General features: G+C 52.2%; 10 protein-coding genes across 10 annotated transcripts; 5 read left to right on the forward strand and 5 right to left on the reverse strand.

Annotated features, from left to right (window-relative positions):
• Positions 1-340: 340 nt before the first annotated feature.
• On the reverse strand, positions 341-2,681 carry C7974DRAFT_329008 (general substrate transporter). The gene is made up of 5 exons (XM_046139050.1): positions 1,987-2,681; positions 1,766-1,941; positions 1,443-1,702; positions 853-1,394; positions 341-792 (listed from the first exon to the last, which is right to left on the reverse strand). The coding sequence occupies exons 1-5, from the start codon at positions 2,298-2,300 to the stop codon at positions 438-440; spliced, it is 1,647 nt and encodes a 548-aa protein (XP_046002093.1). The 5' UTR covers positions 2,301-2,681; the 3' UTR covers positions 341-437.
• A 215-nt stretch (positions 2,682-2,896) lies between these two features.
• Positions 2,897-4,952, forward strand: C7974DRAFT_117154 (uncharacterized protein). The gene has a single exon (XM_046135092.1). It carries the CDS (start codon positions 3,369-3,371, stop codon positions 4,821-4,823), a length of 1,455 nt encoding a protein of 484 aa, XP_046002094.1. The 5' UTR covers positions 2,897-3,368; the 3' UTR covers positions 4,824-4,952.
• On the reverse strand, positions 4,953-9,344 carry C7974DRAFT_117153 (uncharacterized protein). Its single transcript, XM_046135091.1, has 4 exons — positions 8,314-9,344; positions 7,260-8,264; positions 6,469-7,207; positions 4,953-6,419 (listed from the first exon to the last, which is right to left on the reverse strand). Exons 1-4 carry the CDS (start codon positions 9,129-9,131, stop codon positions 5,082-5,084), a joined length of 3,900 nt encoding a protein of 1,299 aa, XP_046002095.1. The 5' UTR covers positions 9,132-9,344; the 3' UTR covers positions 4,953-5,081.
• A 1,939-nt stretch (positions 9,345-11,283) lies between these two features.
• Positions 11,284-12,307, forward strand: C7974DRAFT_301829 (phospholipase C/P1 nuclease domain-containing protein; the record flags this gene model as incomplete). Its single annotated transcript, XM_046137866.1, has 3 exons — positions 11,284-11,353; positions 11,401-11,867; positions 11,915-12,307. The coding sequence occupies 3 exons, from the start codon at positions 11,284-11,286 to the stop codon at positions 12,305-12,307; spliced, it is 930 nt and encodes a 309-aa protein (XP_046002096.1).
• An 890-nt stretch (positions 12,308-13,197) lies between these two features.
• C7974DRAFT_301766 (galactan 1,3-beta-galactosidase-like protein) lies at positions 13,198-14,715 on the forward strand (the record flags this gene model as incomplete). The annotated part of the gene is made up of 2 exons (XM_046137863.1): positions 13,198-13,459; positions 13,511-14,715. The coding sequence occupies 2 exons, from the start codon at positions 13,198-13,200 to the stop codon at positions 14,713-14,715; spliced, it is 1,467 nt and encodes a 488-aa protein (XP_046002097.1).
• Positions 14,716-14,947: 232 nt separating this feature from the next.
• C7974DRAFT_386796 (uncharacterized protein) lies at positions 14,948-17,588 on the reverse strand. The gene is made up of 3 exons (XM_046141097.1): positions 17,029-17,588; positions 15,391-16,979; positions 14,948-15,336 (listed from the first exon to the last, which is right to left on the reverse strand). Exons 1-3 carry the CDS (start codon positions 17,147-17,149, stop codon positions 14,992-14,994), a joined length of 2,055 nt encoding a protein of 684 aa, XP_046002098.1. The 5' UTR covers positions 17,150-17,588; the 3' UTR covers positions 14,948-14,991.
• Positions 17,589-17,806: 218 nt separating this feature from the next.
• C7974DRAFT_409603 (uncharacterized protein) lies at positions 17,807-19,669 on the forward strand (the record flags this gene model as incomplete). The annotated part of the gene is made up of 4 exons (XM_046143407.1): positions 17,807-17,961; positions 18,013-18,149; positions 18,218-18,895; positions 18,942-19,669. 4 exons carry the CDS (start codon positions 17,807-17,809, stop codon positions 19,667-19,669), a joined length of 1,698 nt encoding a protein of 565 aa, XP_046002099.1.
• A 1,062-nt stretch (positions 19,670-20,731) lies between these two features.
• On the reverse strand, positions 20,732-21,904 carry C7974DRAFT_386799 (uncharacterized protein). Its single transcript, XM_046141098.1, has one exon. The coding sequence runs from the start codon at positions 21,610-21,612 to the stop codon at positions 20,767-20,769; it is 846 nt and encodes a 281-aa protein (XP_046002100.1). The 5' UTR covers positions 21,613-21,904; the 3' UTR covers positions 20,732-20,766.
• Positions 21,905-22,469: 565 nt separating this feature from the next.
• On the reverse strand, positions 22,470-23,550 carry C7974DRAFT_117236 (oxidoreductase domain-containing protein). Its single transcript, XM_046135093.1, has 2 exons — positions 22,957-23,550; positions 22,470-22,910 (listed from the first exon to the last, which is right to left on the reverse strand). The coding sequence occupies exons 1-2, from the start codon at positions 23,417-23,419 to the stop codon at positions 22,594-22,596; spliced, it is 780 nt and encodes a 259-aa protein (XP_046002101.1). The 5' UTR covers positions 23,420-23,550; the 3' UTR covers positions 22,470-22,593.
• A 799-nt stretch (positions 23,551-24,349) lies between these two features.
• C7974DRAFT_302423 (RGS domain-containing protein) lies at positions 24,350-25,548 on the forward strand (the record flags this gene model as incomplete). The annotated part of the gene is made up of 3 exons (XM_046137899.1): positions 24,350-24,519; positions 24,572-25,259; positions 25,312-25,548. The coding sequence occupies 3 exons, from the start codon at positions 24,350-24,352 to the stop codon at positions 25,546-25,548; spliced, it is 1,095 nt and encodes a 364-aa protein (XP_046002102.1).
• Positions 25,549-25,658: the final 110 nt, after the last annotated feature.

A 25,658-nucleotide genomic window follows, 5' to 3' on the forward strand; every position in this document is an offset into this window, starting at 1 on the left:
ATTTCACAATGATGCAACCTTCTGGCGCTATGCATCATGGTCGTGGCGTTCCCTGCACGCGCATGTTCCAGGACGTACACAGCAGCTCAACGACTCGATGAGCTCGCTCACGTCTTGAGTCTGATCCAAGGCAGGGAAAGCATCTGTTTCAAGAAGTTCAGAACAGTAGGTGAACGGAGCACTAGTTTCTCACGATCAAGTATATTATTCGCTCCGGCGACGCTGTCTCCCTCGAGTGAACGTTTGAAAGAGATATTTCCTTGGATGGGTGTCACTTGCGCAGGGTACCTAGGTACATATCAGTCACGGGTACAATCAATTGCTTAAACTAAATCTATCCACGTCTCATTCCTACTTCGAATAACTCAAGACTTTAACTGCATACTCTTAGCCCTTTATCAGGCAGGCTAGGCCCGCTCCCTGCTTGGACGTCGACACTATGATTTCGCAAAGCGTCTCGCGGGTGTGTGCATCTCGAACAAATGATTCAACTCGTCGAAAGTCTTGTTCTTAGTCTCAGGCAAAAAGATCCACGACAAACCGAATCCGAGGAAAGAGAGGCCAGCGAAGACAAAGCCAATCTTGCCTCCTAAGTTTCCAGCATCTGCATTAAACATGTAGGGAACACTGATGCTGAAGACCACACCAGCTAAGGCATTTATGATAAACCCTATGGCGGAAGATCTGGCGCGGAGACGCGAAGATGAGAGCTCGCCAATGAGGACAGGCCATGTCGCACCGACGCCAAGCTGCGAGATCGTGCCAACAATTATGATGGAGACTCCGATGAACCTTCCAAATGTCAGTAAACTAATCTTGACCTAAGTCACTGATCGCTAGAATGAAACTTACCTCACCGCTCGAGTATCGTTTTCGAAGAACCCGGCGGCGCCCATTGCGACAAACATGACGGCCGTGGCAAAGGCGCTCCAGAGAACTATTGTTCGTCTTCCTAGATAAACCATCGTGAAAGATGCAATGACGGTAGCGACCAGCTGTACACCAACCCCAATCTGTGATATTTGTAACGATTGTGTAGGACTCATTCCTGCCATGATCAGAAAGTAGTTGGAGTTGGCGAGAAGGGAAACTCCTAGAAGATATTGTAGCAAAGCAACCAGAATGATGATCAGTGTACGACGGCGATCGGTACGTCTGAAGCATTCAGCGAATGATGCATCTTTGCCTTCATCGGCTGCGTGCTCGTGATTTAGTGTATCTTTGATACCACTGAGGGTAGCATCGACGTCGCTCACAGATCCGTGAAGTCTGAGGTAAGCTTTTCGGGCGAGTTCCGGTTCTCGAGAAGCCATGAGCATGGTAGGGCTCTCAGGAATGACGACAGCAGCGATGATAGTAAGACCCGAGAAGGCCCACATTGCGGCAAAGGGAATCTTGTACTATCAGCATGGTGCCAGATGCATGTGAATAGACGAACTAACCTGAAACGAAGAGGTATCGAATATCAGGACACGGGAGAAGACAACGGAGACCGCAACCAGCTGGCCAATCGCAACAGAGAACGGAAAGATAGCCAGGAGAACAGGCCTAAGCTTCGTGGGTGCGATCTCAGATACGTACGTCTGACACGTTGTTAACAGGATTCCAATAGCGTTACCCGTGACGATCTTAGAGAGAAGAAAGAGCACCCGGCGACCTGTGAGAGAAGCTACCTCTGGCGAGCTGTATGCCAAAGCAGTCCCTATATAGCAGTCTCAGTTTTTGTTGACTCAGCTGGAAGATCAAGACACAGAATTCATCATACCAATAGCGGTCAGGATGCCTCCTAAGCCAAAAGCTGACCGACGACCAAATCTGTCCTGGAACACACCGCCAGAAGCGGCGCCCATCATTATTCCGAGCTGGATAAATGCAGTCCAAAGACCTTGCCAGAGTGCTGGCAGAATCAGTTTACCGTTGTACTGTTCGCCATACGAAACTCTTAGAACGTTAGGTGTGTACTCAAAATTCATGAAAGGGGCTTACGAAAACGCTGGCAATGCTGTAACGGCACCAGTAACCAGAATGTCGAAACCAAATGACAATACTCCTGCATTTGCGAGGAAGGAATACCCGATCACTCGGGGATTGGATCTAATCTCTTGCCAAATCGTCTGCGGGTGCTCAGCTGTACGAGTTGAGGGTGGCTGGACGACGATATCCTCGATGAATTCGGTTGCAATCTTGACTTTCCCGGTCTCATGGGTAGAGTCGCAGCGGGAGTGAGTTTTCGACATGATGGGCATATCGTTCAACATGACCTGGTTCCGCCCGGCTTTATAGAGGCTTATGATCCACATGCTCAGAAGCAGAACTGTGGAGTCTGGGGAAAGTCGGAGTGCAAAGCACTGGAGGCGACTAAGCCGCACTAGCACACGATCAAACTCGGAACGTGGGGGGGGCGTGCCTCCGATTACTCGATGAAACTTAGCCAACAAAGACGATCCAAGAGGAGGCTTGGTGCGATTAATCGATAGGATTGACTAATGTAGAAAGACGTTCAGCGACAACTCCAAAGGCTGTGATAGGCGGCAGCTTCGCTGCTGGGCAGCCTGGAAGGTGATCATACAAGGCAGATAAACGTGAAAGTCTGAGTGTACAGCATCTCAAGGTCATGTACAAAGGCAATGGAGGTATTGCAGAACGATACTGAGTGAGCTTGCGGGTGGCGATTGCGCGCTTGGACTCAGATTGAAGGATAAGCCCGCAGACGGTACATTGTGGCCTGAAAACTTTATCCAACATTCTATAGTGTGTTTACATTGGGAGAAACTCTAGCACAAGGCGCAAGCCGGCAACAGCAGCCTATGTGGAAAGTCGCGTAGCTACGGTGGTTTATAAGCATTCGCGTTTTTGCTAATTACCTAGGTACCGAGCGCCTACATATGTTTTAGCACTATTGTTGTATCTACTGAGTAGATTGGTACTTACACCAAATCTGATCGTGCGCGCTAATCCTATTGTGCTTTGAACCCGCGCATTCGTCCGATTGGCTTGCCTCAGTTGGTGAGATCCTCCATGCTGACCATGCCTTGATCCACTCGAACAGTGACCCAACTTATCCTCTCAACAAGACATGACTGTGATCAAAACCATCCCATATACTAGACACTTCTATTATAAATCACCATTTCATCTCCACAGGAACTCTCTTCATCGAAGTGGTATCGCGTCGCGCTATAGCAGCGCCTACTGTTGCCAAATGTGGCACTTAGCTGCCCAGGAAACGCATAGCCTAATATTGCCGCATAAGAGCCAACGTTTACAGCTGATGACTAAACTCATCTGTGCTGCAACACCATCTCTTGTAGACGTACATATTTAAACATCCATACTCATTTTTTTGCAGCAACTGCATCTCCTGTGCAATGGCTCAACATCTACAAACTTACCCGACAAAACCGCGGACGTTCATTTTGACGGACATCACAAATGAGCCAGATGATGCGCAATCCTTTTGCCGATATCTGACGTATTCAAATCAGTTTGATACTGAAGGCATTGTGCCTGTGACGTCCACGTGGCTGCGCAACAAAGTCGCCCCAGAAGCGCTCCACGATATCCTGGATGGTTACGCCGACGTGGTGCATAATCTCAACACACACACACACCCATCCAATCCGTATCCCTCTGCTGACCATCTCCGGAATCTTGTCCGAAGTGGTGCTCCAGTATATGGCATGGAAGCTGTCGGAGATGACATCCCACTCAGCGCTGGAGCCCAGTTACTTCTGGAAAGGCTCCTCGCCGACGATGAGCGGCCCTTGTGGGTTCTGGTCTGGGGTGGGACAAACGTACTTGCCTCTGTTTTGTACAGAATCCGACGTCGCAGCGACGCCGCCTTGGTCCGCTCGAAGATTCGAATCTATACTACCAGTGATCAAGATGATACGGGGGCGTGGATTCGACAAAATTGGCCAGGCCTGTTCTATATCTGTTCTGTGCACGGCTGGAATCAATATTTTGGTGCTACCTGGACCGGAATATCTGGGGGCTTGCATCCGGAAGACAGAACTGGCGCCGATCGCACGATGTTGGCTCCTGAATGGATCAAGGACAATTTCCAGATCGGTCCCCTCGGGCAAAAGTATCCAGATGTAATGTATGCCATGGAAGGGGATTCACCGACATTCCTATATCTGGTTCAGAACGGCCTTGGTGACCCAGAAGAACCCAGCTGGGGGAGCTGGGGAGGACGCTATACTTCCGTAAACCCTATGGGTGAAGCTAAATCATCTAGAGGTCACTTCTCTGACTGTATCGATATGGTGACTGGCAAGGACGGAGAAAGCTACTTTTCATGTAGGGCGACCATATGGCGCTGGAGGACTTCCTTCCAGCAGGACTTTGCTGCCAGAATGCAATGGACGTTGACATCCGACTTCAGCAAGGTGAACCATGCACCTGTCGTGGATCTCGACGGTGCGGCTGGGCTGGGTCCTGTGCGGCTGGATGTTGATGCTGGGTCTACTATTCGCTTTAACGCAAGCAAAAGTTATGACCCTGACGGAGATGATCTGCATTTCAAATGGTGGCAGTACAAAGAACCCAGCGCTATCCAGAGTGGGCACCCTTGGGAAGTCATCAACATCGACATCAAACCTTTCGATCAAGGGAGGCAGGTGGAGGTTTCAATACCGCCGGCCGAAATCTCTTGCGCGGTCTTTAGATCCAACCCTCCAACCACATCAGAGAAGGGTTCACCGTTGCACATGATCCTAGAAGTTACCGATAATGGCGTACCGGCCTTGAGATCATACCGGAGAATCATCATGACTCCTGTACGGACGCATGGAGTCCAAGCACAGGACAGCACTACATAGCTAGCAATGCAATGGGACCCGTTTAACAGCAAGACGATGCAGTGATGGTCTGTTGCTAGTATGAAATGGTGATGAACACCAGTCATGTTGCATTACAGCCCTCTGGCTCGGCTGATAAAAGCAACCTTTCCTTCGGAACGGGCATTGAGAAAGAGCGGTCAGCCCGCAGTGAAGAACGACTCTGATATAGAGTATAATTAGGGTATCATTGCTGTGATAGTTGGTGTGCCAAGAGGAAAATATCTCTCTCTTCGACATCTATGAGGCACCAGACGCACCGGTCTCAGCTCTAGAACTCGAGCCAACGGTGTCCCTGCCCTGCAATCGTCTCTGTCTATGCTCTTCCTCCAGCAGGCTTTGCTTCTTGATGTATTCCATAACAATTTCGTCTTCGCTCTTCTCTTTGTTAGCATTAGCCTGTCGCTCCTTCTCCGCTCTCTCGCTCTCCTCGAGCACCTTCCGAAGTTCTTCATTTTCGGTGATCGCTTCGGCATCACCGCCAGCATCATCCGCGGTCCCACTTTCTTGCTCTGAAGCAAGATTCCGAATGTGCTGCGGATGAGTCTCCTGAAGGTGAGCAAGCTCCTTGCTTTCAGCCAAGATTCGCTGGAAGTCGGCATCATCCTCAGTATCAGAGCTATCCCACTCGGAGTCGCTTCCATGCCTGCGGTGACGGGAAGTATCAAGAAGGGACTTTCGCAACGTCTCTTCCAGCGACTTTTGTTCATCTTCTGTTACATTGCCGCGGCCAGCTTCTGCCATGCTCGCTTGTATTGCCCGCTTGACTGCCTCTTCCTCCTCCTGCACACTGGCATTGGCAGGAGCCCGCTCCAGCTCTGCAACAGAAGCGCGAATAGCGTTTGCCATAAGCTGGGCATCTTCTGCGTTACCATGAGAATTCTCGGCGACAGACGCCGCGATGGCGGCTTCGAGTTCGCGGCGCTCGGCCTCTTCTTCAGCGGCAAGCTGAGCTTCCACTTCTGTGATTGTTTGCTGAGATTGTTGCGATGACGCGGTTGTCGCTCGTGACATCCGCTCTTGTTCCTGGATCTTCCAGGCAGGAACGGTATTGGAACTCGGGCGCGAGGTCTGCTCATCGGATCCGTTGTAATTACTGGGTTGGGTAAGAGCGGGTGAGAACGATGGACGCGTTTCCGGCCTGGCGAGGGTTGCATCCACCCTATTGCGTCGATCGTCTTTTCTCTTTCTCTTGTCGGCGACTAGCGAGTGCAGCGAGTCCATCTTATCTCCCGCATTCTTTTTCTTCTTCATGTGGACCTTGACGATCTTCCACTTGCTGATAATGTCCGCTCTCTCCTGAGCAGACACTGTGACAGACTCATCGTAGCCTTGCGAGATACGTGCGGCAATGATGTAATTTTGGACACCACTTCCCTTGCTCTTAATCATCTCCTGGTACAGGCCCTTCATAGCGTAGCCCGGGACCGCCCATGCGCCGCCCATGACACGGAACGGCACGCTAAAAATACCGCGACCCACACCTTTGACAAAGCCAACACCGCCTTCCTTCTTGGCCCCCTTGTACGGGTCAGTAACGATGCCAGTGATGCCATCGTAGAGGCCAAATCCAAATTGCTGTCGTACTTTAGCGGATGCCTAAAAGGTCTGCTGGTGCGGTACTCACCTTGGCGGCTGTGGTAAGTCCACTCTTGAAGTCGGTCACATTATCAACCTTCCTGACCTCACCCCCGTAAAGCTTGGGAACGTTATGGAAACCTTTAGCAACGTTAAGCGAAAAGTCCATGGGTGACTTAAAGCCTGCGCCAACAATGCGTGCAAGACCTTTACCAGTGTCAACTGCAGAGTCAACCTGCATGTTCTTGAGGTTGTCCGCAAAGTTTGATGATGAACCAGTATCAGAGCGAGGCACGCCTGAACTAGAAGTCGAGTCCTTTCGTCTAGGTCCACAGGATTCCGGCGACAGAAGCCGACCACGATCAAGAGATGGAGATCTTGAACCCTGTGCAGAAGCAGAAAATGCCTCTGACATAAAGGCAGATCTGTGCGAAGGAGATCCCGGAACGCCCGGCTTTTCGTTTCCATTTGCTGGAGACTGTGTTGGTGGCGGTGTACTTCGTCCGCTCAACATCGAATCAGCACCTGTTGCAGTACGTGAAGTGGTCGGGCGACCAACGCGACTCGATTCACCGGGATTTGACGCATCCTCAGAGCCCTGTGCTCTCTCTTTACCTTTCTTGGATGTCGCTCTAGCATCAGGATGAATATTGAGCAACTTCAATGTCTGAATGGGCATATCTGCAACGCCCATCATGATGGATGTCGCTGTGCCGGTGAGCGCACTTGCTGCACCGGAGACAGGATCCCATGGACCTTCATCTGTCTGGTACTCGCGGGCACGGGCTCTGCACAATATTGTCAGTACGCTTGCATTGGGCGCTCTTCGGTTCATCTTACAGTTTCAACTCTTTGAAGTCGATTTCGCCCTCCTGGGCAAGCACCGTCGCTGCCTTGGCACTGAGCTTGACCTGTGTTCTTTTCACTCGCCAGACTGCCGGCCGGTTTGGCACCACCGCGCATCGCAGGTCGTCATAGTTCAACATCTGATGGAAGGACTGCGCCCCACTTTGGCTTCCATTCTCTTGCTTGATCTTGTTGCAAAGCTCTTGCGCCCGCTCGAGGGACTGAGGCTCCAGCGCGTTGTTGATCGATTGGGCCAGCTTTTCGGCTGTCAAATCTTTGTAGGGGATCGGGTCAGGACCTGCACCAGCTCTAGCTACCATAGCACCCCAGAAAGGCTGATCACCGAAGAAAGGGACGACGACTGTCGGCCTTCCTGCAGCAATACCAGCAGCTGTTGTCCCAGCACCGCCATGATGTACTACAGCCGACACGCGCTTGAAAAGCCAATCATGGGGGCAGTTCCCAAGCATGAAAACTCCTTCGGGAATGCCTAGTTCATCTGCACCAAGGCCACCCCAGCCTTTTGACACCAAGGCTCGTCGCCCGGTGATCTTAACTGCGTCCATGATCATCTTGGTCATGGAATTTGGATCGTCAACGACAATTGAGCCAAAACCAATATACACTGGCGGCTCGCCTGCATTGAGGAAAGCAGCGAGGGCTGGCTCGGGAGTGTAGTTCTGCGCCAGATCAAGGAAGTAGAATCCTGCGATTGAGATATGGTGGGACCAATCGGCTGGTTTTGGAATCAATGCAGGGGACCAGCAGTAAGTGAATGGAACCTTCATCCGCGCCAGCATAGCTGGTGCCCAGATCATGCTGATGGGGTCTAGGGACAGACTCTCCTTACGAAACCTGTTGATTATATCTCCCAGCCCTTGCCAGGTCAGCAAGTCAACCATAATGTAGGACATGTAGTTTGTGATTGTCGGATCGGCGTTTGAAGATTGAATGTTCGCAAGAGGATGGGGGAACTGCTGTGTGGGCGACCAAGGCATGCTATTCCACGTTAGCTGATGCAAAGTTTCTTTCAGAGAGCGGTACATACGTAAACATCATATGCAATGGTATGCCCAGCTTCTCTGCACAATGCACATGTCCGAAAGCCGGTGGGTTCGCAATGATAGCGTCAGCTACAAACGGCTTCTTCAGCTGCTCAGGGAGCTGCTCTTCAATGCCCATCCATTCCTCTACAGTCTGCTTTAGTGGATCAATGCCGAGTCCGTTTCCAGTCTCTACGCATGATCTCCAGGTCCCGCGTAGAATCTCTGCAATGCCTTTCCTCCTCTTTCCAACATCGCCGCTCCAAAGGGTATCCATACCAGGCATCAGGCCCGGGTTTTTGACCATGAAAGCCATAAGCTCAGCAGGATCACCACCAATACTGAAGAACTCCAGGCCGTTCTCAATCACAAAGTCCTTAAACACTGGATGTGTAGCTAGTCGTACGCGGTGTCCATATGTGTCTTTCAGCACCTTGCCCAGCGCGACAAAGGGCTGCACGTCGCCTCTGGAACCTACGACTTGAATGACGATGTTGAGAGGTGGGGGCGGGCTCTGTCCTGGAGCACCACCAAGAAATTCTGGGATGTAGGGTGGAGGTGGCTCTGGGTCTTCTCGAACTTGTACAAGCTGTCGTTGGATCTGCGGCACGATCAGCTGCGACAGGGCACGGCTCTTCTGGTTGATCCGAATGTTCACTCGACCGTCGTCGGCAACAGTCGCGTTCGTATCGAGCTCAGCATTGTCACTCTGGAGTGTACCGGGGGTCTCGCTGTAGGCTGGAGGAGGGGCATCAGTGGGGGTCGCATGCTGCTCGTCGACATGGCTCAGGTCATGGTGTGATTCTACCGTTGTTCTGCGCATGGTGTTAACAGAGAAGGTTGGTCCTAGATGGTGTTGCTAGACTGACGTGGCTGAGAGTCGCGCAGCATCAGAAGGTCGATACGAGCCGGCATATGACGAAGCCTCTGGTTTTGGTTCCGGAGGACGAGGCGCATCACGTTCCGGTGCGGGAGGCTCCCGTGACGAATCGTCAGGCGTGTACAGCGGTGGTTCTGCGGCAGTGGGTTCTGAGTACTGGGTTGGTCGTGGTGGGGCATCATCGCGCGCGTTCGCGTTAGATGGGCGGTCGGAGCTCGACATCGAGACTTAAGCAACAAGAGAAGGGAAGTCAGAAAAGCATGTCAGCAAAAGGAAGAGCTATAACAAAGACACCGGGGAGGATAAAAGCAATGTCGTAGAAGCCTGATCTCAGAGCAGCCGGAGCTATGATGTGGGGGTGTATTGGCGATCAACCGTTGTCAGAACTCGTCATCGGTGGCGGTGCACAAGCAACGCTGCTCGACAAACGACTCCGATTCGAGTAGGCTTGCCCGCTGAGCCACGTTCCACACAACGAGGTGCGCTGTGCTGCACGCAGATCTACGAAGTACAAACTCCAACTTTCCATTTCTTATGCAGACAGCTCCACTTCTCTAGCGACCTCAACCCTTCATAAGTAGGTATAAGAATGAGACGGGTATCCTCTTGCATCCAATAGGCGTCTCGACCAACGATGGCACTGCGAATCCGATACACGGTCTGGCTAATTACGTGCTCATGCGCGTAATGCATGTCAACTTTGTCAAGGCAGACTTTCATTGCCTTAGCTCTAAACTCGTATTATCTCGTATACATAGCGTATAGCGTCGTACACTCGACGTCGAACCCTCAGAGCTGAACTTTAAAGCATACCCTGACCGTCATCTTCAATTCGAAAATCGTTATTCACTGCTGCCTTCGAGACGTAAGACGGTGAAAGCTAGTCGGATGCATCAACCGCTATGCAATAATAGCGCAAGCATGGACCTGCACAGGGCGGATAGCCCGATCTTCACCAGAGATGCGGCCATATGGTGACAACTTCGCTCAGCTGGACGATAACAGGCGCCTGGCTTCTAGTCGGGCAATTCCCTGTCGCTCGTTCGCCTTTTTCGGCAGTTTCTGCTGATTCTCTAACGGTGGTCGTTGGCCAGATGCTCGTAGCACTGGTGTGCGTTTTTGAAAGACGTATGAGGGCTGGTTTGAGTGTAGCGGGGGCTCGGGTGCTGTGGGCAGAGTACAGCCTGTTCATCATGTTACCAGTCGGCATCAAAGGCCTTCTGGCTATAGGTATACTTTGGAAGGAAAGTGCTGGCCTAAAAGAAGTTCCATGACAGAGGTGCATCATGACAGGTGCTCTGAAGTGCGGAGTGCTGCTTGAGAGCATTGATGGGAAGGCTCGAAGGTGCATATCGCAGAGACAGAAGATAAAGAACAAAGCACAGGAGTCCTGGGCCAAAAAGTGACCTGGCCACTACAATCGGGATTGGCGAGTCTGGGTCGCTGGCTTCGTTCACGTTCGATTCTTGCGTGAGACAACAGATCTTTATCAGTATCGAGATCGACGCAATTGCAACACTGAGACGAAGGAAATTGGCCAGACCTAGGCGATCACAAGCTATCTGGATCGCGAGCATCGATCACTACTTTCCTCGGTATCTAGCATGCTCGTCCACGGTTGACATATGGACTAATAGTGATGGTTGCATAAAGGCACATACAGATTAGGCGTAGTTTGAAAGCTCACGGGTAGACTCTAATGCATGAATTAATGCTTTTGATGGCTGGAATAATCGATGAGGGGAAAGTTGATGGTACTTTGGTGGAGTGCCCTGATAGTGTCTGTTTGTGTTTTGACCAATCGGGTTAGCTTCTTGCGACCGGGCGCGTCCTGTCACAGCTGACCTTGCTGTGACCAACCTCACGCAACATTGACGCGTCCTTGTTGTAGACAGCGCAAAGCAAAGTATAGCGCAAACGAAGTTATCAATCCTGTTCAGATACACGTGCTGTTTTGACTCTCACCACCACTTGCACCACTGCAAGTACGCTTTGCATCACTGCAAGTACGCTTTGCATACTCTCTTGTACCCGGTCCATAGTTACTTGCACCAGTAGCGATTTCTCTCAACGACCGACCCAGACTCGAAGAAACATGGTTACTACGAAGGTGCTACTTGGCCCCGCAATTTTGCTAACCGGAACCTCGGCCTGGAATACAGATGGTATAGTAACATCTACCGCCTTTGTGTCTATAGTTAACGACAGGCAGTGCACAACCAAATCGGTTTCATGGCCGAAACCTTCCTTCATCCTGAGTCAACCTCCATCCTCGCCGAAATCCTCGAACCGCAATACAACCGCTCCATAGGCCGTGCAGCTGCGTGGGCAGACGGGTACGCACACACGGCCGAAGGACGCTTCTCGTACCAGTGGCACTGGATAGACACGCATGATCACCCACCACAATACTGCAACCTTAATTATACAAGCGATTGCGCCGAGGGCGGTTGTGTTGTCAGTGCCATCGCCAATCAGACTGGGATACTCAAAGGCTGCATCAAGGATGTGAAGACGGGTACCTTGAAAGGAGGTAGCAACCTGACGTGCTCCTATGCACTCAAGTGGGTGTCTCATTTCCTTGGAGATATAGCACAGCCGCTGCATGCTTCAGGACGCGCTGCAGGTGGAAACTTTTACAAGGTCAAGTTTGCCAACGTTTCAACTGAGCTTCATGCTGTAAGCATAACGCAGCTAATCTTGTTTGATCATGGCTGATGGAACAGGTTTGGGACGGATTCATTCCCTACTATGCTGCTGAGGTCAAGACACCTTTCTCGAACCGTTCAATTGACCCTTTCTTCGAGAATCTAGTCTCCCGAATTCACAGAGACAGCTTCTATGAGGCCCCATATACGTGGATTGCGTGCAGCGACCCATCAACGCCAGCGAAATGTGCGACGACGTGGGCGACGGAGAGCAACAAATGGACGTGCGACTATGTTTATAGACGCCTTCGCGGTGACGAGGATCTAGGCTACAACGGCTATGCAGATGGAGCAGTTCCAATCGTTGAGTTGCAAATCAGCAAGGCTGCATACAGGCTGGCGACCTGGTTGAACAATCTGGTCAGTGCCAAGGGGTCATCTCCTGATGACCAGGAAATACTTGAGCTCTGAGATTGAGCTTTGTCGGTCTTCCGTGACAAACAAAGTGTTTCTCGAGCGTCATTTCGAGTGGAGTTTGAGATGTAATTTCTCCTCACTGAATGTGCGATGGGAGTGGGCCTCATATCCCTTTCTCCGTGATGATAATGACAATGTCGATGTCAGAGCGTTGTCACAGTCAGAGTAAACAGATACACAGGGTCAGGACGTCGAGGACCATGCTGGTTGAGGTCAAGAATTTGGTGAGTATTCGGTAGTCGAGCCTCGGGGAACACTCCGCACACTTCTTGAGATCTGGAAATTGAGAGCATACAGCTTCAAAAACTCGCTCCATGCTGCGTGGCGAGGCCTAAAGCCCCTTTCTCATTGAATGGAAGCTTGATTGCAAGAATAGCTGTACGCCGCAAACGCACCTCGGCCGTTGTGCCGTCATCGTCGCCTTCTAAGCGAACCCCGACCTCCAAGTATCACCATCCATCCTTTCGCCCATTGCACAGATCCTAGGCCATCCTTGGCCCATCGTCACGTTGCTCAATCTGCTCGGCGTTATCCGGAACACCTTCTCGATGAAGTAGCACTCGCGCAAACATCTGCGTAACGCGAGATCCCCTCACAGTGAGTGGCTTGGTTTCTCCGTGAGGGCGAAGCGAATGCTCCGCAAAAAGGGAACAACGCCGCTGCAGTCCCCGGAATAATCGGCTGATCTTATCCGTAATGAGATTGCGGAGCCCCGCATCCCAGATCAGCACTGGCTGTGCCTGACGGTTCGGTGAGCAATAGCCCGGAATGGCTTGGCTTGATTAAACAGGCTACAAACATCCTGGAACCTGCAGATGGTATATAATATTGTTGCCGGGCTGCGGTATCTTCGGTACCTCACATTGAGAGCATTGTGAGCCATCATGGGTTTCAGTACAATCTCCTGCCAGCTGTTGCTAGCTGCCGCCTCTGTTTCCGCAAAATGGATTGTTCCTGGTGCACGGTGGAGGGCAACCGATGGTACTTTGGTCAACGCTCACGCTGGCGGTGTGACCGTCGACAAGGAAACCGGCAAGTTCTTCTTGTTCGGAGAGTACAAGGTTCAGGGTCAAGTTGAGGGTGGAGGTGTCAGCGTATACAGCTCAGACGACCTAGCAACATGGACACCAGAAGGCATGGCTTTATGTAAGTTAGACCGTGCTCCACACAATCGCTAGCGACTAATCCGTCCGGCAGCACCGATTGAGGGTCACCCTTACATCTCGACCGAGCACATTATTCAACGACCCAAGGTCACCTTCTCGGAGCAGACCCAGAAGTACCACATGTTCTGGCACGCGGACAACTCCACTTACGGTTGGCTTCTTCAAGGCTTCGCTCAAGCCGACAACATCACCGGGCCGTACTCGTTTGTTGACGCTACCCTTCCGCTCGGCAATTGGTCGCAGGATTACGGTCTCTTCGTTGACCGCAAGGACGGCCGGGCATATGCTTTGTACTCCAACGGTGACCGCCGCGAGGGACGCGATGTATATCTGACCTCCTACAACGACAACATCACTGCTCTTGATAAGGTGATTCACCGATGGGACAAATACGATCTTGAGGCTCCTACTATCATTCAGACAGACAAGAGTTATTTCGCACTGATGAGCCACAAGACCGGTTACAGGCCCAACAATGTTGTTGCATTCCGTGCTGATAAGCTCGAGGGACCTTGGTCTCAGCCGTTCATCGTTTCCCCTCTCAACACTCGAACCTTCAACTCACAGTCTGGTTTCTCTCTCCGCATCGACGGCACAAAGAAGACAACATACCTCTATCTTGGCGACCAATGGGACTCGATCAGTTTGTGGGAGTCCCGCTACATCTGGCTTCCAGTTGAGATCGATGAGGATAAGAAGTCGCTCGAGGTCAAGTGGCATGATGTCTACGATTTGAACGTCAAGTCTGGTGAGGTCAAGCCTATCAAGGGCAAGACCTATTACGGCAAAGATGCTACAGTGACCGGTGGCGCTTTCAAGCAGGAGGCTACTTTTGGCAGCCACGAGATCATTCTTACCGGCATCGTCGGTAACGACAGCAAGGTCACCTTCTCCGGCATTGAAGGCCAAGGAAAGCCGCAATGGGTCTCTTTCTATTATCAAAACACCGACGACATGGGTTTCGGCGACCAGCCCGGTGGCACCCCAGATCGCATTGGCGGTACGTGGCAACTCCGCCGCATCGCGAGTGTTATTGTCAACGGCAAGACCGAACAGATCGAGAGCTTGTACCAGAGGGATACCCACAAGGGCATCATTCTGAGCACACCTCTGCAGTTGTTCCTGGACAAGGGCAAGAACAACACTATCGAGATTGGTGGTCTATTCAACAACCAGACTTACAAGGGTGCTGACATTGATCGCATCGTTGTGTATCCGCCAGAGAAATTAGAATAGAGGAGCGTTTGTAGCTCATAATGTTTATCAACGACCCCATCTTGCAAAATAAGATTCTAATTTGCAATGGTTCTTTGTTTGTGTATGCCCGATGGTTGTGCCGTGTCGCAACGTGTGCTAACGCTATGTTATTAGTCTTCCGCCGCAACTATGCTATGCGCAGAAGGGGATTACGGAAGACGAGATACGTTAAATTGCACAGACTGGCTCATACGGCACCGCGAAAAGGATTGGGGAAGGCGAGTTTGAAGAACCAAGTAAGTCTAGTTAAGTCTGTCACGCATTGTAGGGAGAAGTATCCCTCATGATATAAATCTGCCCGATAAGGACCGTCAATCCAACCACCATGGTAATGGCAATAATCGGCAGATTGACGCGCGCAAACTCCAGCCCACCAACACGGATGTGCTTGCGACTCAAGATGTCGCGCCACAGCATGCCAGCAAGCGAGGCACTGAACGCCAAGCTGAAAGCCCCGTAATTTACACCAATTGCCATGCTATACACGGTGCCCCAGAAGGTTCGGTCCGAGATGTTTGTACCTCTTTGATGGTGGATCTCCTGCCAGGACTGGACGACACGAGAAAGCAGGATCGTAGTGCCAATGTTTGTACCTGCGAACTAGTCCCACTTCGTTAGCATCTGCGCTCGAACAATCTGAAGGGCGAAACCTACGTTGCAGAGAACTACGGAGAGGAAACCCATACCGCCAACTGCGCCGACGGTCCCTGTTTTCTCTACCCAGTGGTCCCATCCATGCGCGAATACTGGAACCCAGCCTTTCGTTACTAGTGCTTGGACTAGGACAAACATGCAGAATGCGAAAGGTAGTAAAGGTAGTGGCAGATGATTGAAGACTGTCATCGTAGTGGGAAATGTCTCCTCGGCCCATTGGTATCTTTCCTTAACAATGGATTCGAGAGTCGTAGGCCGCTTTTGAGGAGACGGCTTTGTTTGGTGCTGCTCCCCAACATCGCGCTCTCGATCGGCAACAGGATCCAGTGTTGTGTTCGATGTGTGGGGTGGCGTGGTAGCCGTTGGTGTCGATGTTTTCTCGTTCACAGTGGTACCTGTGGCGAATGACTCGCCGTTTCGAGGCTGCACAGGTTCTCCGGGGACCATAAGTCTCTCTCTTTCTTTCTCTGCCTTTTTCTCTACGGCTCTGCGCCTACCTGCTTGGGCAATCTTACGTGTCTTCTCCCTGTCGAACCAGCCAAGTCCAAGGTCAAAAATGACTAGGACGAAAGCTGCAGGCATTGTTACGTAGAACACTGGTGTTTCGTGGGAGCCTTGTGCGACTGCATTGATGATGAGCACAGTGACCAGGGTTGTAGCCATGATCGCAGCGCCGAAAATTGCTCCCTTTTTGTCCAAGAACGGATTCAAGATCTCCTCGAGAGACAGCTGTTTCCGGCTTTTCTGTTCGTCCGTGTCGGAAGGGTCAGCGACTTGGTCTTCATTGTCGTCTTTTGCAAATGGGATGTTAGGGTTCACCGGCGTCTTGTTCTTGATGTGGTCGGGAAGATCTTCCATCAAAATTGTCTCTGGAATCAAATTCTCGTCCTGGAAAATGATGTAGAGCAGGAAAGGATAAAGTATTATGCCAGTGACGATAACAGGGACAATGACATTGGCCGTGTACTTGATAAAGGTGATTTTGAAAGCGCCTGCCAGGACCAGGTTGGTAGGATTGGAGGAGACCAGGATAGCAGAAGCAATGTTGGCACAAGCAAACTGTGTGAAGATCCACGCTCGAGGATGGGTGATGTTGCTTGACACACGAGTCATGTATGAGAGGAACGCTGTTCCAGAGAGAATGATAGGATCGTTGCCAATGAAAGCTGTTAGCGCAAAAAAGAATAGGTACAGGTAGAGGTAGAGCCTGTGACCGACTTTGCCTCCCTTCTGCAGGACCTTGAAAGCCAGCCATCTGATCAAGCCGGAAGCGTCGACCGAGATAGCGATGTATGCCAGAGACAAGAAGAACAGCATGATGTCGTACGGTACAATGCCATTAGCACCGATAGTTCCGCCTCTGACTTCGTCCCTCCCAATGGCAGTAATGGCGAGCAGGAAGAGATCAGCAATAAGCGGAGAGGTCACAAAATTCATAGGGAAATTGAACCGTACGAATGCACCATGTGAAGGGCGATCATGTGATGGCTTCGATGTAATGCGCAATGCCGTGGAGGTCGAGACAATCCCTTTCCACAACACCTTGGGGACATAGATGGGTATCATGAAGTCGAACAGCACATTGATGTCTGTGCTCGCACTTTAGCTCTGATTTTGAATGGGTCACTGCCCACTTACTGGTGAGGACGAAAACAATGAGAGTGATAACAGAACGCCATTCCTTGATCCTTCCCGTGGAAATGTCGATGGACCCAGGCTCGGTAGTGCTAGCACGGCTGTGCAGCTCATGAACGATCATGGTTTGCTGCGCCCGCACCTGCGGATGTGCGATTTTCGATTTTCCTTCGCGCCTGTATTCGTAACCTGGTCACGTCGGTCGTGTTTGGTAATTGCGAAAGGTCGTCTTCGCGGATGTTCCAGCCTTGCACTACCCGAATCTTTTCTTTGACCGACCGCTGCGTGTGCTTACAGCGCAAACATCAGCGGGGTCGCGTGCGCGAATTCAGTCAGCGAAGGTAACAGAAAATTGTCTCAGTCGGCAAGGTTTCGTTCGAGTGAGACACAAGAACGTCAAATGAGACAAGGACGTATCAATATCCAAGGCTATACCAAATGTTTCCCTAGACGTTGGTGAGGTCTTCGATTTCTTGGGGCCAAGAACAGGGAAGAAGAACGACCCTGGAGAGTGTTCGATGACAGGCTTCGGACTGGTCCGTGGCCTCTCACAGGTCAGCCGGTCAGCCACCAGAACACAGCCTCTTTGCCTTGAACGAACTCATCTCACCGGCCCAGAATGACGCTGCAGCTACTGCTCCATCACCTGGAAGCCTCATTTGATGTAAGCCCCATATACCTACAAGGCACACTCCTTCCGCGCTCAGATTTCTGGCAATGCAAATCCATCTAGCATCGGTGTTTCCGCTATCTCGTACAGTAGCGTAGTGCGGTCGCGACTATGCCAGCTACCCCAGCCTTGTACGATGTCTTCGCTCGGAGCGATGAAGGTGCGTCATCGGGCTCCGTTAATAACGGCAATGGCACCTTACAGCCCTTGGACGTTGTCTGTGCTTGGCCGGTGTCTTCCCAATATGGAGCTGGTTCACGGTTTCTGTACGCTGCATGCACAGCCCTCTGCCTATCGCAAGCTCACGTTTCTTTCAGGTATTATGTTCTTGTAGCCACTTGCGTTTTGCTACGAAAGGCAGAGTGGCTAAGAAATGCTTGTCTCGCCGCTGCGCTGCTGGTCCCGTCGATTGGTGCACTCCACGGCATCGTGCTCGCGTTCTACCATGTGAATGGTCAGTTCTTTCCCAATTCCAAGACACCGCACATTGTTTCTCGCAGCATCTAACATCCATATTCCTAGGCGCCGTCGATCTAGATGTTTTTGGGGCCTGGCAGCTGTGCACAATTGCCATCATTGCAGTACCGACCACTCTTCGCATATCGGGGACCTACTTTAACTCAGCTGGCCGCAACCTTGTCTTCCTGTGGACCATTTTGCTCATATCGGGTCTGATAGCGCTGTGCGTTGAGTTTTCGAGGGTTACAGCGACCGACTGCAGTCATGACGAGGCTGGTATACCGAACCTGACCGTTGGGAAATTTCCATACGGTAACACGACATGCAACTTGACATGCTCAGAAGACACTGGGCCCTACTCTGACATGCGCGGTGGTTCAGCAAAGAATATATATGTCGTTCCGGTGCCGAGTGTATTGACATTTAATGCTGCTATGCTGATCGCCGCGGGGGTTTGTATACCTGCCATCCTAAGTCTGATGTTCACTTGGGACAAGATCCTAGAGAGCAGCTATAGGACTCGTCGAAAGACCCAGCACGATTGCGAACAATCACAACAGAGCGATGCCATCAAAATTACTCCCCACGATCTCAAGGGCATCAACACTACAGTCACACGATTCCTGGGTGTCATTGAGATACCACTCTTTGGAGGAATCGTGTTAGCCATACTCATCGTAGGCGAGATCAACTTTTTCAGTAACCAGCTAATGTACATGACCGAGCCTATGGCTTCTATAGGTATGATAGTATCATTACTTGATTGAGCCACACTAACGCACAGCAGGACAGTGGTCACCCATTGCAGGTACATGCATGGCGGCGCTGGGCTCGTTATACGTGTACTGGAGTAAGGAAGAGGTGTTTGTAACCTATGGAGACCAAAAAGACCTCACAAAGCCCATGTCTTCGCACTCAGGCCATAGTGACAGGCCTCCTCTCTCGCGGAGGCGCTCCTCGGAAGAACCCTGCTCACCTACCCAAGCCAGAGCCAACACTGAGATGCTACAACGACGTTCTAGTGAACGGAACGAACTGCAACCCATCTTCACTTTTACCGGGGCAGACAACGAGTCAATTCAACCCGAATTCATCGAACGGCTGCCCGAGACGGATCAACTCGATGTTCCACAAAGCCCCGGCTCCAGATCGAGCGCCGGGCGGGGCCGTGTACGCGACTGGCTCGAAAGCACCAGCGTACGCCTGAGCGAAGCCACTCACCGCGAACTCGACACCAAAGAGCACAAGAACAAAAAAGCATACAAGTACCCTATGATCCCCGGCGAAGACCGGGTAAACGAAGATTTTGACATCACCAGTAAGCAATTCACCGAAAAGCGGCTACAGCGCGTGGCCAGCTCGGCGTCAAGCATACGGTCGAATGGGGAAGGCCCGTCGACGCCGTCGGCGATCGTGGGGCGTGCGCGCGCAGATACAGGGGATGCGATTGCGCCGGTGCAACGGCAGGATACGCTGGAGGTCCCTGCAGTGGCGTATCATAGTCCTAAGCTATGAAGTCACTAGGGATGGGCGTGAAGGGCTGTATGTCTATCATGGATCACAATTACCTATCAGCTAGATGGTAAAGACGGCGAAACACACAAAAGGTTAACTATGAGTTATTTTGCGGTGAGTATACGAATAAAGTTGTCATACTCATTCGTTCTCCCTCAGAGAGACGTCGCAGGGCTAGATGCAGGCTGCTGTGTCTGGGGCATGCATGTCGTTCGTGTCCCAGCACAGCGGGTATTTGCCGTTCGCGTATTTATCAGACGGAAATGTGGTAACAGCATAAGTGGTTAGGAAGACTGTACGGGATGGGATAAAAAGCGTTGTCAGAAGAGCTTGGAGCGTTCTGGTTGCTTGTGGAAAGGATTGGGTGTTGTGTAGAAGAGGGTTTCATGTCGGGGGTATTAGGTACTAGGGGTGAACGGGCGTGCTGCGTGAAAGCGCGGGTTTGATACCATATAGGTACAGAACACAGGAGGGTGTCCCGCAGTAATAGTGTTTGGTCAGCCACCGTCCATACTATGGCATCGACATCTTGCCCCGACGGCACTGACAGTCAGTTCAAACCCATGTCGAGTGGGTGGACCAAGACAATTACACGAAGAATGAGGTGTTATTTCTGCCTGTGTTGCCGAGATCGACCCGATCGAGTACGGCTCACCGAAGCACTTATGGACAACTGACAGCGTCAATCAAAATGGGGTTTGCTTCCCACTCCTGTATCGGTGAAGGAGGGCTGCACGCCAGTGACCACAATGTCGTAACTACAATGAGATATGACCGTGCATACTGTACAACATGTTAGCGTCCTAGAAGTTCAGACTGTCAGTTGAGGTGTTTTCGATTCGACGGAATCACAGGGGATAGTAGACATCGCAATGTTCCAAAATCAGTGTAAGAATTTCAACAGGTGGTATCGGAACTATCGAAAAAACATGCCGGACAGTAAAAGGCCGCATGTCAGAAAAGATACATCCTAATGAAGTGCACAGCGAGAATGCCCACCTTACGCCCGATAAGCCAAACTGTTGTGTGCAGCACCACTTTGAAACAAGGATACACAATATTCCACTATGAAGAGCTTTCTGTTCACCGTCTACTTACTATCGCCATGCTACTATCGCCAGAGTCGTCCACACCGATCCGAGCATGGTCATGGGCTCATACCACAGCAGACAAGTGATGATGAGCCCCTTCACCACCAGGGCGGCATAAGAAAGATGCCTAATCGTTACGCGATCCTCAGGGTGACTGAACTGACCCTCAAGGTGCATCCAAATGAAACGCTGCCAGACATAAGCCATCACTATCTCGACCATGAGAAACAAGACCTTGGCGGTACCAAAACCGAGACCCTGGCCCACTACCCATCGAAAAGGTATACAGGCGATGGCTCGACAGACCGTATCGCCCAAGATTGCAGGCCCAAAAGCCAGATGTAAACGGAGATTCGGGTTGCGAGAGCAAATGCCGGTGCAGTAGTACACATACGTCGTAGCCCAAAATCGCGGCCCTTCGAGAACCCAGTCCACAAACCAGATTGGCATGGGACAGTGCTTACGGAGTCTTGCTAAGAAGGAGTCAAGCAGATATTGGATCGCGTCCATGTACGAAATTATGAACACCACTGCCTGGCGCAGTAGCCACAGTCCGACCGTCTTAGATGAGAAACCTGAACGGAACAGCTCGACCCAGCAGATGGCGCACAAGTTACCGGTAGCGGCTTCAGCCATCAAGTAGGTGCAGTCGCGGCCGAAGACATGACCGCAGGGTAGTATCTTGACTGGAGGATGCTCTTCGCTGTAGCCATCCCAACAGAGCATGCACTTGTCGTTGTAGTACTTGTCGTCGGTTTTGGCAGGTACGACTCGGGTCGCCAGGAAGGCAGACTTTGAGGGCATACCAGTGAGCTTAACCAGCAAGGTATTACATAGGTCGCGGGGAAACATATTAAGGATTAGGAGAAGGTTGAGTGTGTGCGATGCGACGGCGGGGTTGGACTATAAGGAATAGCATACAGGGAGTCAGCGAAAAGGAAGGGCTAGTTTGTGCAAGAGTGCTGTTCAGAAACCTAGTGAAAGTAGTTTTGAGACATGGCAAGCATGGCCGCGAGACAGTCACCGAAGTGAAAGGTTGCCAATGGAATGTCGCGCGAGTGAACCTGCTCTACGCAGTGAATGTTCGAGAACACCAATATCGGCATGGCCATCTCCTGAGACGCTTGTTTTCGGTTCTTTTAATTGTAGACGCTATTTGTCGTCAATCGAGTGAAGCAGTCTTTGCTGTGACCCATTTAGAAGCGAGTCAACATGAATCATGTGAAAGCGGGAAAACGAACGCCGCCGCCGCGGGCCGATTCAGCCGAGCAGCTACAAAACCTCACGATGCCCCGCCCAACTTTTTTCCTTCAACGGCCTGCCTCGCCAACGCTGCGTTTCTCTGCACCCACACAGACACTGCTTGCAGTTGTCCCATCCTGCAGATGAGAAATTCGGAGTAATCTTCACCTCTTGTGCTTCGGCACTACTGCCCGTAAGGGCCTGGCGTGACTCACGTCTGTACTCGGCATCAGAAAGCTCAGGGCCCAAGAAGTTGCGCGTAGGCAACTGCGCGCGGTGGATATGGTGTTCCTATGGGAGTCGGTGCGAAGATTGTGTGCCCTGTCATGGGGCGACACTGTAGTACAATACGCAGCATGCTGGATTTCGAGTAGCTTCGGTGAAAGAAGGATAGCATCATTCGATTCTGATTACTCTGGCGAGGCAGGCCGTTCACCTCTTTTCTTTCTACGTAAGTGCGCTGCTGCGCTCCTGCCATTTTACTGTTCCTAGGATACTGCTAACAAAGGACATATGTTGAGTCACGTCTACTCAATGCTGCCCGGTGCTGCTCCCAGACGCACACGAAAGCGCACAGCTCCTAGACTGCCATCAGCCGTGCAAGCGCGTGGAGCCCGCTTTCTCCGCCGCTTCTTTTGTGAACATGACATCTGTTCGCATGGTGTACTTCGTCCCGCTTACAACGTCGTCGCCGGAGTGGAGGAGAAAGCGGTGCTGGAATAGGAGCACTCGGCCGTACTTGGGTACAACATCGACACGGCTCTGCATATTGTAAGAGTGGAACGTGGTGGCGCCGCCTATGAGCGGTTCTTGGCCTCTGCTGTCGTCTGCGTCGTTGAGATACAGGTGCAGCGTGAAGTACGAGCGCTCTTTAAGATCTGGTGTCTCGTATGTGCCGTCACAGTGCGCTGTGAGTGTTAGCGTCCCTTGCACGGTCAAGGTTGCCATACATACGTTTAAAGTACTCCCCGCCAACATATTTCAAATACCTCATGCGTTCGTTCAGCCTTGTCAGCTTCCATGTCTCGTTACGTTTCGCGGGTCCATTGCCGGTGACGTTTGGCCAATTATTCAGCTCGTGGATTTCAGGCACGGCACCCTCGATTCTCGCCCACAACTTCGCTACCAGATCTCTATCGTCCCAGATGATGCGCCCGCATTTCCTGATGTCCTCGTACATGGCTTGCTGACCGCACCCGATGTTGACCATAGCACGCTCCCACTTGCCATCAGTTGTCGCCTCTGCTCCCGCAATGAGCTCGTCGCACTCTTTCTCGGATAGCACTCCATCTAGGACTACAGCCCAGATGTCCGTGTACCCGGGCAAGATACCGTTCTTGTGAAGATCGATGTTAGTGCGAGTCAAGTTCGGCGCTGGGCCCGAGAGGAAGCCCTCCGGCAGGGGTGAAGGAGCCATGGCTGCGTTTGTAGTCTACAGACAGAGCGATAACAAGTTTGAGGAAGGGCTAAGATGCAAGCACGTAGAATGAGTTTGAACAATCAACGGTGTTCAGCGCATTATGTGCCTGGGCCACTCGGCTCCACAAAGCTGCTGCCTGAGCTGAGCTGAGCCAAGTGAGAAGTTGGAGCCGCTGGTACAATGTGACTCCACGTTGACTGCACAGCCAGGATGCGTCTGGGCGGAGCAGGCAGACTGCGGCGAGCAGACTGCAGCTCTGCATGTGTCGCCGCACTGCATGTGTCGCCGCGTTGCATGTGTCGCCGCGTTGCACGATTCTCTGGAGTCGTAGTGTGCAGTACACCGGAAAGCGGTAACAGCCGCTGGTTGCCTGGTCTGCGTTTCAGACGCTCGCTCCACTCACCTCCGCCAAACGCGTTCGCTATATCATCCCTTATAGCTACACCCACGAGCCAAGCGCACGGCCGTTGCAGAGGTGCAGGTGATTCCACCAAATCACAATCGCGCCTGCCAGTTCCCCTATCGCGTCGCGCTGCGGCTCTCCTCCGGTGGAGCGATCGGCGGGTGGCTGACATCAACGACGGCATCCTTGTTGCTGCGCCAAGTCACCGCGCAACCTCGCTCACGTCTAATTTCCCAGCTTCACCGTCGTCTCTCACGTCGATTGGGGCGCGCAAACACGCCAACAGCCCCGCGACACTCACTCCGCGCCGCTCCTTCCACATCCGCATCTCCCCTTGCGACCTCTCGCTCCCCGTCACTCGCTTACTCTCGTGCGCCGTTACCCGAACGCAATCGCCGCGAGCTGCACGCCCTTTCCGCCCAACGCCGCGTGCGCCTATCGATACCTCTATTCTTGGACCACATTGGACCACAGCGACACGATCGCACGCCTCTCGCTCCCAAACTCTCTCGCTCGTCGCCGCCATGTCGAACGAGCTCCAACGGCCCGTCGACCATGGCCAGGATGTCTACCGCAACCGCTTCCCGACCCTGTTTGAAGTGTTGAGCCGCAAGACGGTTGCGCCGCTCGACCTGTTCTCCTTCTACATCTACATGCGCGACCAGCAGCGCTCGGTCGACTACCTGGACTTCTGGTAGGTTTTGGCACGAGAGAATGGCTGCGCCGCCGCCGCTGACAGACCGCAGGCTCGACGTCTCCCAGCACCTGCAGCTGTGCCGTCTGTATGTAAGACGCCTGCACAGGAGCTTGGTGGAAGACACCCCGGAGATTGAAAAGGCGTCGAAGCGCTCATCTTACATGCAAACCTTTGACGATGCAGGCGAGGGCCCGTCGAACGAGAAGGACATGGACGACCAGCGCCTCTCGGCATTCCTTAGGTCGGACCGCCCGAGCAGGAACCACTCGCCGCAGAACAGCCAGGGCAGCAACCAGAGCCACGAACCTCCGCGCCCCAGTTTTGCCATGACTCCCGGCGACTCCAGCTCGCCGGGCCAGATATCCTCCGCTGACAACACGCAGCCGCGCAGAGAGGACCTGCGCGCATCGGCTGAAAAGATTCTCTACACGTATCTGCTGCCCGGATCGGAGAGAGAGATTATCATTCCGCAGAGCATCCTCAACGACGTGCAAAATGCCATAGAAGGGCCGGAGCAGCGATCGGACCCGGAGTTGTTTGACCAAGCTAAGGACTACGTCTTCCAAGCAATGGAGCGCGACGCTTACCCGGGATTTCTGCAGAGCAAAGGTCTCGGCAACCTCGTGCCGCAAAGTATGATGATCCGGCTCATAGTAGGACTGGTCAGCTTCTTTGCGGCCGTGTGGACGGCGTTTGTTCTGATCTTCCTCGACATGTCTCGATCGACGAGATGCTGGGTACGTGCTTTTTCATGGCTTGGATTAGCAATGCTTCACTGACACGTCACAGCTCATCCTTCCCTTCTTCGTGGCCATCTATCTCATCATCACACACCAGTACATGCTCGACCCGCTGCTCGCCCTGGCTGGGTACAGCGAGTACACGCTCTTCGACTTCAACAAGATCAGAGAGAAGTTTGTGCAGAAGACGCTCAACCGCCGGGCCATGACGGTGCTAGTGCTGTTCGTGGTGGTGCTGACGGCGGTGTGCTGTCTGTTTATCTTCGTTCCTGGGAAACGGCTGTGAAGTCGCCCCTTGCCATGTTTAATGCCCTTGTTAATGCCTGGTGTACTACTTTTTGATTGGCGCGGCAGGCCACGAGAGAGGGGCAAATCGTGTTTCTTTTGTTGGTTGGA

The sequence above is a fragment of the Boeremia exigua genome, assembly GCF_020726555.1.
Source record: "Boeremia exigua strain MPI-SDFR-AT-0100 chromosome Unknown C7974scaffold_2, whole genome shotgun sequence".
NCBI lineage: Eukaryota > Fungi > Ascomycota > Dothideomycetes > Pleosporales > Didymellaceae > Boeremia > Boeremia exigua.

What these genes read in the sequence shown, in the direction of transcription:
- C7974DRAFT_329008 (XM_046139050.1), bottom strand. Translation starts at nt 2,300, where the DNA reads ATGTGGATCATAAGCCTCTATAAAGCCGGGCGGAACCAGGTCATGTTG. An exon ending in AGGCATCCTGACCGCTATTG is followed by an intron (nt 1,703 to 1,765) that starts GTATGATGAATT and finishes ACTGCTATATAG; the next exon opens with GGACTGCTTTGGCATACAGC. An exon ending in AACGATACTCGAGCGGTGAG is followed by an intron (nt 793 to 852) that starts GTAAGTTTCATT and finishes GACATTTGGAAG; the next exon opens with GTTCATCGGAGTCTCCATCA.
- C7974DRAFT_117154 (XM_046135092.1), top strand. Translation starts at nt 3,369, where the DNA reads ATGGCTCAACATCTACAAACTTACCCGACAAAACCGCGGACGTTCATT.
- C7974DRAFT_117153 (XM_046135091.1), bottom strand. Translation starts at nt 9,131, where the DNA reads ATGCGCAGAACAACGGTAGAATCACACCATGACCTGAGCCATGTCGAC. An exon ending in GACTTCAAAGAGTTGAAACT is followed by an intron (nt 7,208 to 7,259) that starts GTAAGATGAACC and finishes AATATTGTGCAG; the next exon opens with AGCCCGTGCCCGCGAGTACC. An exon ending in GACTTACCACAGCCGCCAAG is followed by an intron (nt 6,420 to 6,468) that starts GTGAGTACCGCA and finishes AAAGTACGACAG; the next exon opens with CAATTTGGATTTGGCCTCTA.
- C7974DRAFT_386796 (XM_046141097.1), bottom strand. Translation starts at nt 17,149, where the DNA reads ATGATCGTTCATGAGCTGCACAGCCGTGCTAGCACTACCGAGCCTGGG. An exon ending in CATTGTTTTCGTCCTCACCA is followed by an intron (nt 16,980 to 17,028) that starts GTAAGTGGGCAG and finishes GTGCGAGCACAG; the next exon opens with ACATCAATGTGCTGTTCGAC. An exon ending in TCTCCGTAGTTCTCTGCAAC is followed by an intron (nt 15,337 to 15,390) that starts GTAGGTTTCGCC and finishes AAGTGGGACTAG; the next exon opens with TTCGCAGGTACAAACATTGG.
- C7974DRAFT_386799 (XM_046141098.1), bottom strand. Translation starts at nt 21,612, where the DNA reads ATGTTTCCCCGCGACCTATGTAATACCTTGCTGGTTAAGCTCACTGGT.
- C7974DRAFT_117236 (XM_046135093.1), bottom strand. Translation starts at nt 23,419, where the DNA reads ATGGCTCCTTCACCCCTGCCGGAGGGCTTCCTCTCGGGCCCAGCGCCG. An exon ending in TGGCGGGGAGTACTTTAAAC is followed by an intron (nt 22,911 to 22,956) that starts GTATGTATGGCA and finishes TAACACTCACAG; the next exon opens with CGCACTGTGACGGCACATAC.